The sequence below is a fragment of the Theobroma cacao genome, chromosome 1, assembly GCF_000208745.1.
Source record: "Theobroma cacao cultivar B97-61/B2 chromosome 1, Criollo_cocoa_genome_V2, whole genome shotgun sequence".
NCBI classification, from domain to species: domain Eukaryota; kingdom Viridiplantae; phylum Streptophyta; class Magnoliopsida; order Malvales; family Malvaceae; genus Theobroma; species Theobroma cacao.
The window spans coordinates 12,511,161-12,526,055 of record NC_030850.1 but is presented as its reverse complement, the minus strand read 5'-3'; the positions used below and the strand labels follow the sequence as shown (position 1 = coordinate 12,526,055).

The 14,895-nt window shown below is 35.6% G+C and overlaps 3 protein-coding genes across 3 annotated transcripts; 2 read left to right on the top strand and 1 right to left on the bottom strand.

Annotated features, from left to right (window-relative positions):
• Positions 880–2,367, top strand: LOC18612402 (eukaryotic translation initiation factor 1A). Its single transcript, XM_007049183.2, has 2 exons — positions 880–1,014; positions 1,669–2,367. The coding sequence occupies exon 2, from the start codon at positions 1,695–1,697 to the stop codon at positions 2,121–2,123; it is 429 nt and encodes a 142-aa protein (XP_007049245.2). The 5' UTR covers positions 880–1,014; positions 1,669–1,694; the 3' UTR covers positions 2,124–2,367.
• On the bottom strand, positions 2,544–4,938 carry LOC18612401 (protein IQ-DOMAIN 1). Its single transcript, XM_007049181.2, is given in 7 exon segments — positions 2,544–2,822; positions 2,825–2,867; positions 2,938–3,312; positions 3,398–3,511; positions 3,679–3,885; positions 4,101–4,361; positions 4,505–4,938. Coding segments are annotated over 7 exon segments (1,275 nt in total). The 5' UTR covers positions 4,577–4,938; the 3' UTR covers positions 2,544–2,619.
• On the top strand, positions 8,035–14,308 carry LOC18612400 (transcription initiation factor TFIID subunit 6). The gene is made up of 12 exons (XM_007049180.2): positions 8,035–8,367; positions 8,617–8,703; positions 9,333–9,434; positions 9,520–9,628; positions 10,041–10,141; positions 10,225–10,362; positions 10,469–10,564; positions 11,301–11,425; positions 12,112–12,244; positions 13,002–13,127; positions 13,198–13,309; positions 13,854–14,308. The coding sequence occupies exons 1-12, from the start codon at positions 8,242–8,244 to the stop codon at positions 14,219–14,221; spliced, it is 1,623 nt and encodes a 540-aa protein (XP_007049242.2). The 5' UTR covers positions 8,035–8,241; the 3' UTR covers positions 14,222–14,308.

Below are 14,895 nucleotides of genomic sequence, written 5' to 3'. Positions count from 1 at the left end.
AAGAAAAACAATTATTATGTTGCAGATTAAAATATTTAGCTCCTTTTTTATGTTTTCTTACAAATATTACGATTTAAAAATAATTAAAAAATATAGATAAGGTAAATATTGCCAATCAATTAATTCTTTTTAAAGGATTCAAACTCAAATTTTTAAATTAAAGGATACATATATTTGTCATTAAATGAAATTATATTCTTTTAAAATAAAATAAAATAAAATTGTGAGAGTGTAGCTGAGAGAATTTTCTAATGTTATTTTATTTGAAACTATTAGACTATATTTTAATTTTTACAAGCAATGTATAATTTATTCACTTTCCATTACAAATTTAGCTTTAATTTCGTAACTTATATACTTGGAGAAACAAATAATTTCAAAACATTAAAGTTTCTTTGACGGATTGGCGGGTAATAAACAGATTACATGCATGAATACAAATTAAACAGATAATAAACTAAAAATAAATACATGTAATAATATATTTAATATATATAAAAATACAGATTTTAGAAAAAAATTTTATTGAAAAAAATGAACATATTTGATCATTTATTTTTAAATTATCATTTTAAATATTTTGTATTATAAATATTAGTAAATTTATTCAATTTGTAAATAAAAAATTTAATTTATTAAATGACTTTCATTAAAAGATATTTTTTTAAAAATTTTAATAGTATTGAATAATTTTTAAATTATCTATATTTCAAATTTTATACTTTAAAAACATTTACATTTATAAATAATAATATTATTTAAAAATAAATAAAAATAAATATTTACGTGAAATTCACATGACATGGCATAGAAAGAACAAAACAAAAGCCCACGATATAGATTGGACCATAGAAAGAGTCGAGCCTGCTTTGACAGAACTCGGCCCGGCCTGAATTACCACCCAACTTTTCTTTGAGGTAAATTTGGAGCAAGGGTTTGGGGGAGATTTGTGGAAGAATCGGATTCATTTCTATAAACTTCTCTTATCTTCACCTCACCTCTCTAAGCAAGAAGGTATTTTTTTTCTCTAATGTTTTTCTATATCTCTTCATCATCTTTGATTAATTTCACGCTGGTTATTTGCTTCAATTTTGCGTCAATTAATTGCTTTAGCCTTCTGTGTAAATAATACCGTAAATTGATCTTTGATGAAATTACCTTCTTTTTTTTTTTTTCTGTTTTCCCAAATTTTAGCTTTCAGGGTTATGCTTGAGCTGTTTACTTTCTTGATCATATAATAATTATGTATATAATCAGCCCATGCATGATTATACCCCTTCCGTTTTTTAATTTTTGTTTTATGTATATTTAGTGGAATTATTTTTCCTAATTGCTTTTTCTTGTGCTTTTTTAATTATTGGATTGGACTTTTCAAAATTTGGCTTTTAAGACAAAAGTATATAACTTTTACCAAATTTTAATAACTTGCATTAATTTTACAACCCTAGAAAATTGGATCATGAGATGAGAATTATTGAACTTCTAATTTATTTTTCGCCTGATAATTTTCCTGTTAATATCCATCTTACTTCACGGTATGTTTATGTTTATTTTTGCGTATATACACTTTTTCTGTTTTAATGTGGTGAAATTCTGTTATTGAAATAATTTCATTTTCATTCCGTTGCTAGCTTTTGGCAAATGTAAAATATCTGTTTTTTTTCTTAGGCACAACAGAGGGAGAAGAAGAAACCATGCCAAAGAACAAGGGAAAGGGAGGAAAGAACAGGAAGAGAGGAAAGAATGAAGCGGATGATGAGAAGCGTGAACTTGTATTCAAGGAAGATGGGCAAGAGTATGCCCAAGTGCTTCGCATGCTAGGCAATGGCCGATGTGAAGCCATGTGCATTGATGGCACTAAGCGCCTTTGCCATATCCGTGGAAAGATGCACAAGAAGGTTTGGATTGCCGCTGGTGATATAATTCTTGTTGGGCTTCGTGACTATCAGGATGACAAGGCTGACGTGATCCTAAAGTACATGCCCGATGAAGCAAGGCTCTTGAAAGCGTATGGTGAGCTTCCAGAGAACACTCGACTCAATGAAGGCATTATTGATGAGGAGGATGAAGTAGGTGGTGATGACTATATTGAGTTTGAAGATGAAGATATTGATAAGATCTAGGGTTTTGGAATTGCTTCTGCTTGAATGAGATGTTTAAATGTTAGAAGAGAGATATGGTTTGATTATAGTGGAATGCTGTTAAGAAGCCTAAAATATGGGATTGCTCACATAAGGTGTAAGTTTAGAGTTGTAAGTGGTGAATGTGTCATTATCAGATGTGTAGTTAATTTTACTCAAAAATGCTTTCCGTATCTCAAATTTCCTTTCGTAGAGATGATAATGGAATTGAAGCTTATTATGGGCATTTCGGCGCTGTGATTGATAAAGATGATTTATGCTTTAAATTTGCATTTGAAACCGATGATCCATGCTTTAGTAGGAGCTGTGGGTTAAATGCACCCTTGCATTAAGCTCCTGGGGGCAGATTGATTAGATGTAGGTTTCACCCATTGCCACCATGAACATGGAACACATGCAATGTGCAAATTCAGCTACATTAAAGAGCCTTTATTGGTTGGTACTTAACACTCATGGAATTTACAGATTAAACGATGGTTTAGTGACAGCATTTACAGGGGAACCCAACCATTATGTCGAAGCCGTATAACACAGAGTGGTTCTCAGCACCAGGAGTAATAACTTCTCTCTCAAACGGGATTAAAAACCGAAAGGTCAGGAGGTTAAAGGATTCAGCGACAGTTGATCGGAAGCTTCGTTGCATTTGATTTCTTTCTGGGCTCCTAACTGCTTGCTTTTGTGCTTTTTATATTTCTCACTCTCCTTTGAACCATCTTTCTTGTTTACCTGCGGCAGTATTATAATCAAGTTAATAGACAGAAACCAGAAAGTAAACATACAGCTATTAGCGTCCAACCTTGCCAGATTTTTTAGATAGCTGATAGCTTGGTCCAGTTTTCCGCCTCGATATGCTTCTTGTAGCGTTAAGCCTGTTCTTTGATGGACTGTTGCCATCATTTTCCTTGGGAGTTGTCACCGATATGGTTTCTAGGTGGACGGATACTTCATTAGATCCGCAACTTTCTTTCTCTTCACCTGCTACATCTATAATTCTTTTCCTGACAACAAACTTTCCATTGCTGTCCATCGGTTCAAATTGCTTGCTCCAATTATTTTCAACTAATGAGCTTTCAGGAACACGGGTTGCCATCCACCGTTCTAGCCAGCTCCAGCTCATGTTCTCTTCCATTCCTTCAAGTTTTGCCTGTTTTTTCTTTGAGCAAATTCGCAGCTATAAAACAAATGGATAAAGTTAGACTAGTTCAGCTTAAACTAGTGCTACTCTTTCCTTCCGTAGCCAAATATGCTAGCTTTACCTGTTGCGAAAATGCATAGGCCAGAGCTCTCTCACGCCTGGTCATTGCTGCCAGTTTGTTCTGAATCCTCATTTTCGAAATGTTGCTGCTCACCGTGCTGTCATCCCAGTCTTCCTGTCATTTCAGGTTGTAAACCAAATAGGGATTAAGCAAAATCCCAATTGCTGGGATTAGAACACCACTCTTGAAACTTGGGTAAGCAGCACTGTGTATTTGAACATTAAGATCATCCATTGAACTCGTGGAATTTGCAAAAGAAGTGTGCATTGCTGTTTTCATACCTTTATCTTTAAAACCTGAGCTTTGGGTTTATGTTGCATTCGGTGATGTACTACCTTGCTTTCTTCTCGAGCTGAGAAAACTTCCACAGAATTTCCAGTTTGAACTTCAATTGACGTACCGATAGACTCCCTACTTGGGCTTTCATTCCCTTGGCGAGGCTCCTGTTTATCATCCTTTGCTTTGGTTTCTCTGTTTTGACGCCTAGCCTAGCATTCAAGAACCAAAATAACAGGGAATTTTAGACTATAAAATTCAATAAGGTAGATAGACATGAACTTCCACATGAACAATTATTTTCACTTCTAACGCAGATTTCTTTGCCATGTTACTCAAGCATGCCAGGGATACCAAACTTCCTGAATGAAATTATGTTGATTTTAAAAGAAAAGATGTCAATTGATGAATTTGGCAGGAAATCAACCAGAAAGTGTCTAAATGCTGACTGAATAACGATAGCTGCGTCTTCCTCGTGGAACAGTTTCCAAATTGAGTTACGCTTGTCCTCATCACTCTGGATGTCTCCTTTGTCCCTTAAGCCTTCTGGTATAGGCTGTGTAACTGTCGCTTCCGAGCTCTTAACTGATGTTGAATCTTCCTCTGCCAGGACTGAATTAAATTCATCTCCGCAGATGTATGATCTGACTGAACTCCATCTTTTCTTATCGTTCACATTACTTTTTGCCTGATTGGATCAGGACAAGAAGATGCCAGATGAATTTAACACTTGAAAATTTTCAAGTATTCACAGCTAGAAGACTAAGCAGATACTAACTACTAGAAAAATTCACTGCATACAAGGTTTGAAGAAAAAGGTAGAAAACTTACGCTGGTGTCTTGAGTCCCAAAGGACCTGTTCCTAGAGAAGACGCTTCTAACCAGCTCGCCAGTGATGCCCATCTCAATTCTCAGTTCATCAAATCCAATGAATAGAATTCTCAAATGTGCTGTCTCCAATTATATTGACAACCACTAGAGATTCCTTGAATCATCATTGGTTTTGAGAAAAGAAAAATAAAGCTGAAAAATGTCTGTGACATTCTTCAGTCGGTTGTTCAAGAAGGCCAGGCTTCACTAGATAATACTTAATAAAGCTGTAAGTAAACAACTAATCTATTTAGAATTACAATAATACATATGTTAGCTGTAATTAAGATAGAAAGCCTGCTGGGTTTTCAGAGCTTTAGAGCTGGACTTAGTCCTTTAAAATCACAAAATAATAGAAACTGATAAAAGTAAAGATTAGATAGAAAAGATTGGTTTGAGAGACGGAATAGTTTTTTTTTTTTTTTTTGGCTTTTATAACACTTTTTGCACATGGCTTGCAGCAGATTGGCCAAAGAAAAGTTTTCTTGCTATTGGGGTTATGTCTGTTGCTTTCTGGTTACTGCTCCTGCCCTTTTAGCGACTCTTCTCGGATTTCAGCTGCTCATTTTGTTATCCTGAAAAACATGCCAATTACTTTAGGCACCACTGAGTAAGATAACTATCCTGCAAAGGTTTTGAGATTGCTAGGACAAGTTGACAGCCACTTGTCCCTCATCTTCCATGGACTCCTACTTTTTCCAAAATGTGTCCCTTAGTCATTTATCAAATGCCAAACATCTTCTCATGCATTGTTGTGGTAAAGTGGAAACAAAGATTTGAAGCATTTAGTGCAGATTGGAGTGACCGACAGTTGCTTGTGATAATGCAAATAGGTGATCATGACTTGCTATGTTTGGATCTTAAGACCACTAGGGTTTTTTGCTAACAGAAAGTGCAGCTATATATCTGTCTGGTTTTTTTATGTATGGACAATGACTTAAACCAAGACATAATGTTTTGGGGTATAAGATGATATGGGACATGAAAGACCGGGACAAATAGCATCCACTAATGTAGCAGACAGGTCAGCAATGGACTCCATCTAGTGGTCCTGATTGATTGATCAAGTTTGTCCATCTCAACATGCAGCAAAAAAATATCAAGGTATATGTGCATTGGCGAAACAGGTTGTGCACTGAATTCCAATTTTCAACAAGGGAATTGTTGGTTTAGATGTTCAATCTTAGGATTCCAAAATATCAGAAGAATTATGACATGAGATGCAAACTATTCACTCAATGATATGGAATCTGAACTAAAATTTTAAGCTGACAAAAAAAGAGTTGGCATGTGCCAAGCACTCACTGCATTTTCATTAATATACAAATATTCTAAAGGCTTGCAGATAAGAAGGATCGGGCCATGGATATGCTTGCTTGCATCTTAAGCAATAGCAGAGCACAAGTGGTCCCTGACATTTTCTCTTGATTACTGGTTTGTCTATTTCTCTTTGACGTGAAAAAGTAAATTGAAAATTACGACTTAGAATGGAGTGAAATTAATAATAGAGGACGAAGATGATGAAATTGAGGCTAATTAGGCAATTACATGAATCTGGATGCTTATAATTATGACAGTTTCTCGATGGAATCTCACAAGCAATAGTAATACTAGTGTTGGTTTGTCTCTCGATAAATTGCAAACCATAGTGAGAGTGCAAGTCCAAGTGCAAGTTGGATTGCCTAAAGTCAAACTTGGTAATAATGAGAAGGCTGGACATTTGGACAATGATATATGTTTGTATTAAGGGGTTGAAAGATTCCTTAAAACCAAGATACAATCTCCAAATTACAATAATTAATCAACACCACCTCCATCCATCCTCATGACTAGTTTGAGGATTCCAGTGAAAATTGTCCGGGTAAGCCTTCCTTCCTAACTATGGTAGCTAATCATCCTCTACAAACTGCAAGCACTCTGAATCAGTTGAATAAGTGGATCAAGAACCGAAGTGGAGACGTGAAAGTAGAAAGAACTACCCAAGTGATACAGCCCTGAAAGTAAAAGCCAGCCCATGTATAGGATGAATTCCATATCCAGTGGAAATTAATAACAACATCACGTAATTTAAAACACATACATACATATATAGAAATAGAATAAGCATTAGCTCGGTGGCCAGGTATACAATATAGTCAAGCATCCTTGTATGTATTCAAATGAATTGCATAAGAGCATTAGTATCTTTGACCCCAGCCAGCAAGTTGAGATCGATGTACATACCTATCCAAGATTAGACTGATACAGTTACTAATAAAATTTTATTGCATGCATCAACCTATGTTTTGAGCCTAAATTTAGGCTGCCTTCGGCTTCCTCATCACAAATATTCATTCTACGTCGCCACATCCTTTTCTTCTTTAAGTTGAAGAAAGCTGCGGAAAAATTATAGGTTGATGCCTCTTCAACCTCTTATACAAATGAATATTCTTTAAAAGATATGAAAAAGGCAATTCGAGATGATCTGGTTTGACACTTGAGAGGAATGATCTCTTCAACCAGGTGGTAATGAAGAGCTAAATTATAGCCTCTCTCTCTCTCTCTCTCTCTCTATATATATAGTTAGGTTAGAAATTAATTAGTAATTNATGAAGAGCTAAATTATAGCCTCTCTCTCTCTCTCTCTCTCTCTATATATATATAGGTTTGAAATAATTGAATTACTTAGTATAGTCGTGTAAACATGGATGCATATGTGGCGACAACTCTTTATGGCATCATCACAAAAAAGACATGGATACACTGCAGGGTCTGGAAATAAATAAAAAAGTGCCCACCAAAAGGTGCAATTCATCTAACATGTGACTCAAATATCATGACGTAATGTTTTTGTCATAAATGCGTATAATAACCTATTGTTGCCAAAAAAATTGAAAATTTTCTCTTTATATCAACTTTCACGTGTAAAAATTTTTAGTTCAATTTTATGCAGATTCAGTCACTCATTAAATTTAAATCATTCTTAAAACTAATAAAATTAGTTAAAAACATAAATATGATTAAAGCAATAAAACAACAACCAAAATAAAAGAGAAAAAAGAAAAAGAATATGAGATTAGATTATTTGAGTGGAAGAATGTGATCAGACTATACATATATATATATATATATATATATATATCAATTATTAAATAAAGTGAAAAAGTTAAATTTGAATACCTTGTATTAATTAGAGAAAAACTCCATCATTTTGGTCTTTTGCGTTTTATAAATCAAACTAAGTTATATATTGTTATACTTTTTAGATTTTATACATCAAATTTATTTGGGGGGATTCATTCTAAGGTTATTGTATGCATGAGACGACGAGACTAAATCCAAGAGGCCAAACCTACTACACAGTTGTATGGATGGTAAACCTTTTTGTTTTGGGTTTAGGCTGAAGAAACAAAAAGATATATAGAATAAAGATGCGGTAAAAGCCGAACCGTTTAATGGGCCCAAGTACATAGCCCCGACTTTAAAACGCCAGGTCTGCAACCCAATTGAAAAATGAAAATTCGGGTCACCCGCTAAACCCGACCGCTTTTTCTTTCCAAAATACTCTCGAGTCTGAAGTCGGAAGCCGTGTCGAGTCTGAGCCCGGTACCTCTCTCTGCTGCAAATTAAAGGAGAGGGAAGGGGCAATAAACAACAAGAAACAAATAAATGAAAAAATGATTTTCTAAAATCGGCGAAGAAGAAACTAGGGAAAGAAAATGAGCATCGTGGCGAAGGAGACGATCGAGGTGATTGCTCAAAGCATAGGCATAAATAATTTGTCAGCTGATGCTGCGCTTTCTCTTGCTCCCGATGTCGAATATCGCATGCGCGAGATTATGCAGGTTTTTTTTTCCTTTTGAAATTCCTTCTTCGAAATCAAGTAGGTTTTTTTTACCAATTCTTCTTTTACATATTACTGTTCTAATTTTTCCTGACTCTGGATGGTATTAGGTCACTTAATTATGATTGGGGGGGGGGGGGGGCGGAGTTAGGTTGCTTTTCTTTTTCTAAGTGCGTAGAAGAAAGCATAATTCAACGAAAATTGAGATGATGAAAATATGTAACTATAATTTCTTTTGATATACTTCCAGGAGGCAATTAAATGTATGCGTCACTCAAGGAGAACTACAATGACTACAGATGATGTTGATTGTGCACTCAATTTAAGAAACGTTGAGGTTAGTTATGCCTTTCACATTACAACTTCATGTGCCTTTTAGTGTGTGTATATATCCTAATATGAATTTCCTTGTTCGTGTTTGTATGCTTTGCGTGCTTGTGTCCACATGTCCGTTTTTAACCTTAAAACATGTATAAGAATGCGTGCAAATAGTTGCATTGGACTAGGGTAGAAGTGGAACTGGACGGAGTTTATTGTTTTGGGATAATCTTCACAGTCAAATTTGAAGATTCTTTTTTTAGTTATTCAAATAGCTGTTGGCTTTAATTGGAATGTTGCTGATGCTGTGGTGCATTCTCATCAAGTTCTGATGGAATTGTGCTATTAAGGTGAAAAATGTTATTTTCTATTTAATAGCTAACTGCAGTCAACATATATGGATGAGGCCTGGCTTGAAGCATAAATAGTTATTGAATGAGTTTTCTTTGACCAGGTCGCGTGATCTCAACATAGCCATGTGTAGGATCAAATTTTTCTGTTATGTTGGCGATTGGATGTGATAGAGAATATAAAGACCCGCATATGATAATGAATAGAACTACTTCTGATGTAATTTGGTTATAATCTTTTTCAATCTTCGGAGAATTTGTATTTCTTTAATCTCACTCTGTTTTTGTCTTGCCTCAGCCAGTGTATGGCTTTGCATCTGGAGGTCCTTTGCAGTTCAAAAGGGCTGTTGGGCATAGGGATTTGTTTTACATTGATGATAAGGATGTGGATTTGAAAGATGTAAGAAATCTCTAGCTATATTAGTTGCTATTTGAGCAATGGGTTGAGTGCTTGCTGATGTCTCATGTTTTTGTCCAACATGTAGGTTATTGAAGCTCCTTTACCAAAAGCACCTCTTGACACCGCAGTTGTTTGTCACTGGCTTGCTATTGAAGGAGTTCAACCTGCTATTCCAGAAAATGCTCCTGTGGGAGGTCTGTCTCAAACTCAGAGCATTAGCAGTAGTTTTTTATTCACAATTTTAATCTGGCACTCCTGGAATCTTGGTTTGTCGGCATAGACCATTCAAAATATTAATTTATTTTTCCCTTAATGAGCTGTCATGGCCAAGCATTTTGCCACAGGTGTATCACTTTTTAATGTTCATCTCTGAGACACTAAGCACTTATTGGCATGTTTGTAGTATGTTGCCTATGAATTTCTGAAGTTGTTTCTGTTATCATCAGATACTGTGATTTTTCCTATCAATTTGTTTGTTTGATCATTCTTTCTCAGAATTTCTCAGGAGCAAGAGAAAATTTATATTGGATAGGATTTTCAATTATGTTGTTTCTATTAGCCAAAGTGTGGGAGCTAATAATTCATTTGGTCTTGTTTTATCTGTAGTAATTGCCGCTTCTTCTGATGGCAAGACTAATGAACAAAAGGATGAACTTCCAGTTGACATTAAATTACCAGTTAAGCATGTACTATCTAGGGAGCTTCAGGTATATAATTTACTATTATTATTTTGTATTATATATTTTATATTTTTCCATTATTTATTTGGTCTATATTTTTTCTATTGTAGCTCTACTTCGATAAAATCACGGAGCTTACTGTCAGAAAGTCTGATTCAGCTCTTTTTAAAGAAGCATTAGTGAGTTTGGCTACAGATTCAGGACTTCATCCACTAGTTCCTTATTTTACTTACTTCATAGCTGATGAGGTAATAATTTTTGGATTTAAGGCAATAATATTGATTTGAAAAGATGAATGGAAGGATTTATACATTTTTTGCTCATTTTGTTGGTTCATTGCTCCAATAATATCAGGTTTCTCGTGGTTTGAATGATTATTCTCTTCTTTTTGCCTTGATGCGTGTTGTTTGGAGTCTTCTCCAGAATCCTCACATACACATAGAAACTTATGTAAGTTAATCTTTGTCCTATTGGATCTATGCATTGATAGGAAATATATTTGTGAAGCTAATTCAATATAAATTGGTAAATTTATTGCAATTGCTGTTGACTAAGTTGAGCATTAGGATGGACTAAGAGCTATGTGATTGTGGCACTTGTAAGTGTGGATGCAGCAGTGTCTTCTGTCTTGCTCAGTCCTTAAAAAGGCAGCTGCATTACATTCAAACCCACCTGAATGGCACCCTTTGTCATGACCACTGAGTGCTAGAGACTGGGAATTGTGAATCTGTCTGGCTTCTGTAATAAACCCACCTCCCCCAAGAAAAAAAAAAGGAAGAAAGATAAAAAATCCAAACATTTTAAAATCATATTACTGAATCAATGTGGGGAAGAGCTTTTCATTTTCCAAAGGAAAGAAGTGGGCTTCTCATTCTTGTAAGCCCACCTGATCAAGCAGTTTTATTGTTAATTAGTAATCACAGCATTCTTTATATTTTATTTCATTTGCTAATCAAAATCTGAATAAAATAACGTCTAAAAGGTGCTTCTGAGAAAATTTCAGGTATTCAATGCTGCATGTAACTGGATTAATTCTCTTCCTATCTAACGGAATAAACTCCTATATTCACCTACTGGTTTTCTAAGTGAATCATTCTCTTGGCATAGCTCTATAGGGAGTACTTTCTGTCAAGGATTTACTAATTCTAAACTAAGACGGAACATTTTTTTTTTCTTGTCTTGCCAGCTGCACCAGTTGATGCCATCTGTAGTGACCTGCCTTGTTTCAAAAAAGTTAGGGAACAGGATTGCTGACAACCACTGGGAACTTAGAGATTTTACAGCAAATTTAGTTGCTTCAATATGCAAAAGGTGAAACTTCTTAAGTGTTTTCTATATTGTATTTAAAGAAAAGGCCTTGAGTTGGAATTTTTTTTGACTTCTAGTCATCTTCTCGTTGATGTTTTAGCTGTAATCAAAATTTCTCTCAATCAATAGTTGATAAAATCCACTTATATTTCTAGACTTTAACTATGATATCAAATTGTGTAAAACTGAGGTTTGAGGAAGGTACTTGTGGCAATCGCTGAATTTCAGTGGGTTGATCGTTGCCTTGATTCCTTGGGCCATTGACACAACTCTGCACCCAGATTGGATCATCTGAAAACCTTTTGTCAACTTCTCTCCGTCATTCCTTTTTCTGGTGCAAGAAGTAAATCTTTTACAACTTTAACTACAAAATGTGATCCTCTTAAGAAATTTGTCACGCGATGGATTAATCGTGCCTGACATTTACATATAGTTAAAGAGTGAATTAGATACTTGACCTCTGTTAGATGACCTAAGCTCAGTCAATTCATTTGGATGACATTTTTATCCAATTTGGTGATCACAGCAGTTTCAGTTTTGATGTTATTCTGCTTCTTATTCACAAAGACAGATATCATTTCTATGTTAGCATCAATTTCCATACAAATATCCCATTTCTTTTCTTCTTCTTTCTTTTTTTTTTTGGGTCAATCTTACATATGGAATTTAGATTTCATAAACTGTTGCAGATTTGGGCATGTTTATAATACCCTTCAGACACGTCTTACCAAAACTTTGCTCAGTGCACTTCTGGACCCAAAACGGGCATTGACGCAACACTATGGCGCAATTCAAGGGTTGGCAGCCCTAGGACCCAATGTGGTATATTCTCTTATCACATGTTGCATTTACTGTTGGTGCATGTTAAGTGTACCTTTGTGTTCTTGTATCCTCTTTTTTGCATAACTTCTTATGAACCTATTTAAATTCTATTAAAAGTTTATTGTAAAAGTAGTGGAAGAAGAGAAGGGAAATGATTCCGCATTCTTCACCTTCCTCACTTTCCCCTTCTTTATAATTCTTAAGTTACACTCAAGATTGGAATATAAATAATTAATTGAGGAATATTGTTCCTTTCCCTGTGAAATTTTTGCTGTTTTTGGAAACTAATATTAAAATTGAATATCTCTGTAAGAATTACTCCCTCATATTTCTCTGTCCTTTACTTTCTCCCAGCAACTTGGAGATAGTCAATGCTACTCTCCATCAACAAATTGTAAATTATTAACCATGACATATAAGCATTAATTCTTGACAAAATATGGAAAAGAAGATGATCATAATCTTTTTCCCATAAATGCTTATTGCTTATCCCAGACTGGCTTTAGAATCAACACTTGTTAATTATTTTTCTCTTTTTTCTGAATTTGAGTAAAGAAGTAAGAAATATGACTGATGTATCTCTGTGTAAAGGTGGCTGTTGCTTTTTATGCAAAGTTTCTACTGTCTGTCTTCAAGTCCTTTCATGATAAGACTTGTCAGGATTCCCTTTCAAACTGTTTTCTGTTTGAGTTTTGAACATCTTGTTGCTATTTCTGGGAATTTTATTCATTTGTGATACATCTTACTTCACGAGTAGGTTCGCCTTCTTATTCTGCCAAATCTCGAGCCATATCTTCAACTCCTTGAACCAGAGTTGCTACTAGAGAAGCAAAAGAATGAGGTGAAGAGACATGAAGCTTGGCGTGTTTATGGGGCCTTACTGGTGAGTATTGTCCTTGTATAGTGCTAAATAGTGAACACAGAAATTTTTGACACAGTTGTGCACTTTCCAGCTTGCAGCGGGTCAATGCATAAATGATCGCCTCAAGATCTTTCCACCTTTGCCATCACCTCCAGGCCATGCTGTCTGGAAGTCCAGAGAAAAAATTGTCACTGCAGTCCCAAGTAAGAGCTCCTTTGTTCTAAGATGCTCCTAGTTAGAGATGTTTAACCACCAGAAGTAGTGTGAATACAAATTTCTCATGATGAAGGGCTCAAACAATGCACGGCAAATAGGATTAGAGAAAAAAATGCTTGAAGAATCACAGGCGTCCATAAAATGTGCTTCTGGCTACAAAACATTTTTAGTCCATGTTTTGACATGCTTGGATACACACAAATGAGGCTTCTAACCCAAAAAGAAAGATGCGAACTTGTGGTTCCATAAAGAAAAACTTTCTGCCTTGTTCATTTGGCTTGACTTTGTTCACTTCCTTTTTACCTCTCGACATGTTCTCTGATTGATGTCATCGATGAGTTATTCAACTAGGAAGTGCTCATTCCACAAGATGGCTTGATCCCATGCTTTGTTTTTGTCTCTGTTGTTGCATTCAAAATCCTGAACGAACACTTTTAAGCACACAAATTAGGAATGCTTGATATCCAGTGTTTATCGTATTTCTTGAGGTGACATTCTAACCTCATTCTTGCTTCCTGTAAAATGTTCAAGATAAACGCAAAGCAAGCATGGAGCCCTTGGAACATGACCCAGCCTTGAAGAAAATAGCAACAGATGGCCCAATTGGCATGGCTTCAGCCAAACCGTCACCATCTTCCGTGCAAGAGGAAACAGATGCTCCACATCCATCAAGTGACCTTGATGTGGACCAGCCATCGACTTCTGACAAGATGCCTAATGATGAAAGATCAGTCAATCGAGGTGGAAAAGATAGTAAAGTTTTGAAGAAGTCAGCCATACTTAATCAAATTTGGAAGGATGACTTGAATTCTGGACGTACATTGGTATCATTGTTTGAGCTGTTTGGAGAAGGCATTCTATACTTCATTCCAGCTCCTGAGATGTCTCTGTTTTTGTAGCATGTTGTAGAGTAGCTGATTTTTATTGTTGTTGGTGTAGGAATATCATCACTATCATAATTGAGATCATTGTTCTAGTTCCTCTCTCTTTCTCTGCCCCCATAGATACGACTTTCCATCTAAACTTGCCAGGCACTTCCATCTCAGGAATGTTTGCATCAATTCACGCTCTAAATGAACTGAATGATCTCCTCATTCATGCAATCACCCCTCGGTTTACACTAACAAAAATTAAACAGACTCTATCGGTGCATATTGGGGTTCTTCCATGACGGCTGGTGCAGGGAGTAGGAAACTGAGGACCCATGAAACTGATTGAACTATATCTTTTTTGTCCAAGTAAAATTTAATTTTGTATTGATATCTGAAATGAATCTGTTCTTGCTAAGATTAACCTGTAAATTTACTTTCTGTCTTGAACGTTAGTACTCCCCAGCAAATTGAAAAAACCGTATGTATTCATCTCATCATGAAACTCATCCATCCGCAACAACAAAATAGTTAACTCAGATTTATTCAGCATAAAGTAGTTAGTTTTGTGAAACATAGGAAATTAGAGAAACAAATACGAAAGGACAAAAACGTCGATGAGTACTCTGAAGAAGGATTTAGGTTCCGATCCCAGCGCGGCTCTCCCCACACCCCCCGCCACCCCCCCCAAAACCCAAAAAACC